Consider the following 6591-nt stretch of genomic DNA (forward strand, 5'->3'; position numbering starts at 1 on the left):
TATTAAATATTTTATAAAATAACACTTTTACGTAACATAATGTAATCATTTGAAACATTTATAAAAGAAATCAAATATTCTTTAAAACATTTATGAGACTTTATTATCAAATTAATAGAATGATTATCTTTTCTTATAAAACTCATTAGAAATTTATTTTAAAAAAATGGAAATTCTCAAAAAATGACAAGTGGAAAATTATAATTCTAAAACTCCCACAAAATTACATGTGGCAAAACTCTTGAGAATTTGACAAATGACAAAATTACTAGGTGTGAAACTCGTGTACTACACAAGTTTATTAAAAATAAAAATTTAATATCAATATTTAAATATTAAATATTTTATAAAATAACACTTTTACATAACATAATGTAATCATTTGAAACATTTATAAAAGAAATCAAATATTCTTTAAAACATTTATGAGACTTTATTATCAAATTAATAGAATGATTATCTTTCCTTATAAAACTCATTAGAAATTTATGGAATTTTATTTTAAAAAAATGGAAATTCTCAAAAAATGACAAGTGGAAAATTATAATTCTAAAACTCCCACAAAATTACATGTGTCAAAACTCTTGAAAATTTGACAAATGGCAAAAAAAACTTTCATTTATTAGAGAGGATAAAATCAATATAAGCCCCAGTAAACTAAAAAAAAATATCAACTATGGTCAAGGTAAAAAGAACAAAAACTTATTTAAGTTAAGTTACCTTACCATTTGGCTTATGATTTTTCACTCTATAGTTTATTAGTCATGCACAAAATGATTTTTGCAATTTATTTTAATGTAGGGAAAGAATTTTCTTTGTCTCAAACCAAAATATCTTTGGACCCACTCTCAACTTGAATCAGTCTCTCCATCAAATAGCAAAAAGATAAATATATAATCATAATGATATTTTAGAAAGTTTCATTTGATTACTATTTTAAACATTGTAGGTAAGATTCGCTTTTGTGTATATATATATATATATATATATATATATATATATATATATATATATATATATATATATATATATATATATATATATATATATGATTTGCAGAACTGTCAAGTACGAGATTCGTTCATACTAGAATAAAGACGATGCGGATTATACTACAGATAGACGACTGAAGTAGCCTCACAACAAAATGATTTCTTCATCATCGATTTGCCTCGATTTGCCTTATGTATCTTATCATGAAAAATTAACTTTTTATATAATACTTAAAAATGATTCATTAAATATAAGATTTTGTATTGTTTCAAAAACTATATATATAAGATTTTGTAACTTGTAAAGTCGATGCTCTCAAGTCCCTTTGTAAGGCTTGGTCAAAACAATATTTTAAGCTATTAAGTATTTAAAAAAAAAGATGTGGAACTGAATTTTATGGACATGATACTTCGACTTGGGATTTAACATAACAAAACATAGTCCTGAGCAAAAATTGCACATACAAAATCAAACATACTGAAATTGGATCTCGTTACACACACAATGCCACAAAACAACAATAAAACTGAGAATAATCCCATAAATTAGAGGGTGGAACTGAATTTTATCTTCAAGATTAACCGTTTGAGGGTATATGATTGAAAATCCTATACTGTATTAGTGTGCATAAGGTGGAGAAGAAAGACAAGACATTATTAACTATCAATGGAGAAAGATTAGACAACACCACATATAGATCATAATACAAGTTCACGATCAAAATAAAAAACATACGAGTTCACAATCAAAATAAAGAACACAAATTTTTACATGATTTGCAAAACTACCAAGTATGAGATTCTATGCATAGAACGGACCTCATTATCAGACTCTAACTCAAAAGTTGACATTATAAAATGATCAAACTTGTCGTTTATATCCAATTTCTAATAAATTGTTATAAACTCCTTTTCACTCTTCTATCCATGTGTGACAAGTTGTTGCATTATCAGCACTTACTGGGTTTATAGCAATAAAAAGAATACATACATGTCTACACCAACACTAAAAGGAACATAAGATAGCCAAAATGTGAAGACCCTAAAAGGAAGTTAAAATATGAAAGGAGATGTATATATAATTATAAAATCCGACAATTTTATATTATATATTACCAAGAAAGCTACATACATGGAGAAATATATGTGAAAATATCCCAGGTAATACATGAAAAAAGGGGTTGGGTCTAAAACGAACCAATGAAACCATATTTCTTTAACCTGTGAAATACCAATGATAATAATAATAATAATAATACCGATTAATTGTCAAAAAGAATTTTGGTGAAATGAAATGGAAATATTGACATTTTTAGCCTTTGAAAATGATGATGTGTCACAATAAGCCTGCTTCAAAGAGGTTTCTCCTTCTTAGGGTTTCATCTACCAATTTGAATGTTTTCTTCACAAGTTTCTGGTCAAGAGCAGTGGTTCTGTAGATCTTGAACACACGATCCTGGTGATCACATGTCACGTTCTGATAGTACAACTCTTCAAATTTCTTCTTCACAAACCTACAAAAAAAAAAAAAAATTATTTGTATTTGGATTAAGTGGATTTTTTGTACTTTAGAGAAAAATGAAAGTAGAATCTTTGAAATAAATGCTATGCTTACTCATATGCATGTTCAACTTGTTGCTTTCCTGTTGAAACCGGCTGATAATCTTTGAACCAATCACATACGTTCAGGGGCACCTAACAAATCAACTCTACAATCTTAGACCAAAAATGTAATTTCTTTTTTAGTTTTTTTAATAAAAACTATTAATATTTAAGTACCACTTACTTTTGAAACCTTTTTCTCAAAAATGTCAAACTTGTTTAGAAACAGCATGAAAGACGTTTTCTGCATATACATTATTAATTAATATTGCCTTAAGTTATACTAATAAAAAGACGAATTAAAATTCAAAAGTGAAAAACATATATTGATATTTTTTTTACCTCGAAACATTTTTGTTTGAGGACCCATTCAAAGAGTTCTTTCGTCTCCATCATCCGATTCCTGTTTTCATCTTCAAACAACGTTTGATCATACCTACAAAACCGTCAAAAAAAAATGTAATACAAAAAGACGTATATACCCTTGTAGTTGAAAAATAACAAAGTCAGATAATAATAATCTTACTCGCTAATAGCAGCGCAAAATATGACAGCTGTAACACCTTCAAATAAATGAATCCACTTCCTTCGCTCGTTTCTCTGCCCTCCAACATCAAAAAGTCTATATACTTCTCCGCTTTTTTTGTTCTCCCCAACAGGGCTACATTCGTCCATTTTTTTTTATCACATTAATAATGGATTTACATTTACAATATCACATAATGGGGGTATTTTGGTCTTTTACCTGAACTGGATTTCTACAACACCGGTTGTACGAACACGCGCATGGAGAACATCCTCCTGCTCATAAATAAACTCGTTAACAAATAAATTAACTTTAATTATAGCAGTGAAAATTGTATAATGTGATTTGTTAGATACCTTGGTAGGAATATAATTTGGATCTGATAATCTCTGCAAATTTTCCATGAAATAATCAGCACAATCTGGAACTTGAAGTTCATTCCCACGAGCATATGTTTCCTACAATGCACAAATTGTAACAATTAGGGTTTGTTTTGTTGGAATTGAATGGAATGAGTAATTACATTTCATTTCAATTATTTATCTGTATTAAATGTTTCAGAGATACCTGTATAGCTGGATCTTTCCATATCTTTAAAATCTCCTCAACGAGTTCTTCAGTAAGACGTGGATAATCCAATCTCCCTCCAATTTCCGATAGTTTCTCTCCAATTTCCTATTACACAAAAGTTTAATTCTCCAATTTCCTATTATATTATCGAAAATCTAGTGAATTATATATAATTGGGGATTTTTCAAAGTACCTTATTGTCAACAGATAAGCCATACTTTGAAGCACCTCCTTCACTTAGAGCCAACTCTTTTGCCCCATCGTGTAAAATCTATTTAACACATGTCAAAATTCACATCAACACAACAACCAAAGGCATTCTCAAATCTCAACATCACAAAGATTCAGGCAATTTTTAATTTTTAAATTTTAACACACGTGTTTCTGTTTCTGTTTACAATTTGCCAAAACAAAGGAATATAAAACCTAAACACACCCTTTCAAGTATTGCATACTTTTATTGTCTGATAGACATTTGCATGGATGACTGAGGTGTAGCTCTGAAGCTCTCTCTCATCAAAGCCAGTTTGAAACAGTAGTTTTATCTGCAAAAAAAAAGTTTCTCCACCCTTTAAAATATAAAATTATAGATAAAGATTATATTTTTAAATAGATTTGCATAATGATATGCTACCTGTTTGAAAATAGTAGACTTCCCTGATTCTCCCGCACCTTAAACAAAATCAATTCCAATTCATATGATTTAAACCAAAAACATTTAATTATAGGATTAAATGTAAGAAATAGCAATGTAGTACTTTCACTTATTTGTTTATTATATTTATAGTTATATTTATACCAAGTAATAGAAGCTTCTGAATATGTTTCTCTGCCTTTGTTTCTTGCTCGATACGCCTTTCTATTTCTGCTGCCTGAAAAGTGAAAACCATAACATTAATTTTGTCAAATTGAACATATATGTGGAGTCCAAGATTGTTTCTCCAAATTCCAAAAGTGCCCTTATGGAGACAGGGTGGCTCCAGACTCCAACAGTTATTACAGTTGAAAGGGCAAATTCACTACCTGCACATTTTCTTCAGTGTTAGCTTGATTACCATGTTTGTGTCTACTGCAGAGTAAGCCCATGTTCTTAACTGCAGTTTTTATACCAACTTAGATTCAAGTTGCATTTTTCATCAGAAGATTCGTTGGATATTATGATGCTTCTAGAATACAAAGTTCACCTGAAATCAACCACGTGTCACGATGAATTTGAAGATTTATGAATGAATCCAAAATATAAAAAATTTGCATCTTTTGTTTCTTTGCTATGATTCGCGTAATTATAAATTAGCCACTAAAATGAGAAACTTGTGAAGTGAGTAGTAATAATGGAAGAATCTATCATTTATGATGAGTGATTATCTACAAATTCTTTCTTCTAAAAGATTCACTTCACTATTGGATACAACTATGAACTCTTTAATTAAATAAAAATGCACACAGAAAGTAGTTCCATTTCTGTATAAAAACAAAGGGATAATGAACATATGTTTTTTGTTAAGTTATGGACAAGTGGTTAGTTGGCTTTCAAACTAGGTTGAGGTTTCAAGTTTGGATCAATCTTAACATCCTCTAGGATCTATATTGAAACAAATCATATGTAATTTTATTGGAAATAAAGGATCTTACAAGAGTTCCACAATTTAATCCAATCTTCCATTCTTTCCTAACCATTTCCTACCTAACATCTCTCAAAATACTCAGGTGCAAATTGCAGGTAATTAAACTTTCAAATTTCCTGAAAGAGAAACAGTTCAATTATTGCCAAAACTGACGAAGTACTCTTTCCCTATAATGTTACGTAATACAATTGATTACTCATGTTGCAGGAAATGCAAAAAGACCTGATGAACTCAATTTTATAGCAGTCGCAAAGGAAAGGAAGTTAAAAAGGTACTTCAAATCAGGAAATCGCAAGTTTTATTGCATCGAACTAAAAATTATTCAGATTACCAAACGAAGTACTCAATTAAAACAACTTAAAGAGAAAAGCTAACTACAAACGCGTAAACACATCAACGATGACTGCAAAACCCCAGAAAACAAAATCATGTTAATATCCGTATGAAGAACAATGCCAATGTCTAGAAAATAAAGTTCATAGAAATACATTCAGAGCGATAATTACGCTAACAAACGAACAAATTTCCCTTCGGAAATCATCAACGAAAAGCGGCGCTTCAAATAAAATGCGGAATCAAACAATTGCCAACAAAAAATAACACACAGAACCTAAACTTTAACAAGCTTAAAACAATCGATTTGTACACAGAATCAAGCTGTCCATAGAGTGTATCTAGCAAGCAAAGACGCTAACCAAGATGAAACTGTAGGATCCACCGAAAGAGATGAAAGAGAGGAAGCTTCACAGTGATCTGTTCTTGAGAGAGAGAGAGAGAGAGAGAGAGAGAGAGAGAGGGTTGGAAGTCCCAAAGTGGAGTTTTTATGGAACCATAGTTAAGTTAAAGCTTTGACCATAGTTGTAGTAGAAGTCACTCCAAGCAAATGAAATTTATAAGCTAAATATTAGTTCTTTGTTCTAATGGTAAAATAATTAAAAATTGATAAATTAAATTGCCTCTTATTTTTTATGTCTACAAGTATTTTTATCCACTAACATTATGACACGTGTCATCATTTTACCATTAAATTTAATTTGATTTGATATATTCCTAATATATTCTTAATGAGATAGTTAAAAAAAATATGGAATGGTGACATTTGTAATAATGTCAGTGGATATGAATATTTGTAGGCATAAAAGGTAATAAGCAATTTAATTTCTTTTAAAAGTTATAAGTTTAAGAAGTAGTCAATAGTTACAGATTGAGCAGATTTATTTGAATCAATGAGATACAACCCTAAATAAGTGAATCTGACTGAATAATAGGGATATCA

The 6591-nt window shown here is 29.5% G+C and overlaps 1 protein-coding gene across 2 annotated transcripts; it reads right to left on the bottom strand.

The window, feature by feature from the left end:
* Positions 1-2071: 2071 nt before the first annotated feature.
* LOC145115418 (G protein alpha subunit 1) lies at positions 2072-6154 on the bottom strand. Of its 2 annotated transcripts, none has more exons than XM_079051710.1 (14): positions 6011-6154; positions 4714-4874; positions 4490-4562; positions 4325-4362; positions 4146-4235; positions 3884-3961; positions 3688-3795; positions 3477-3578; positions 3340-3395; positions 3121-3255; positions 2937-3030; positions 2779-2838; positions 2608-2687; positions 2072-2506 (listed from the first exon to the last, which is right to left on the bottom strand). In XM_079051710.1, the coding sequence occupies exons 2-14, from the start codon at positions 4774-4776 to the stop codon at positions 2329-2331; spliced, it is 1155 nt and encodes a 384-aa protein (XP_078907836.1). In that variant the 5' UTR covers positions 4777-4874; positions 6011-6154; the 3' UTR covers positions 2072-2328. The 2 variants fall into 2 exon arrangements, with proteins under 2 accessions (XP_078907836.1, XP_078907837.1); XM_079051711.1 differs by lacking the exon at positions 6011-6154 and adding an exon at positions 5962-5983.
* Between the last annotated feature and the right edge of the window lie 437 nt (positions 6155-6591).

This window comes from Lactuca virosa, chromosome 5 (assembly GCF_052849685.1).
Source record: "Lactuca virosa cultivar CGN04683 chromosome 5, Lactuca_virosa_CGN04683_v6, whole genome shotgun sequence".
Taxonomy (NCBI): domain Eukaryota; kingdom Viridiplantae; phylum Streptophyta; class Magnoliopsida; order Asterales; family Asteraceae; genus Lactuca; species Lactuca virosa.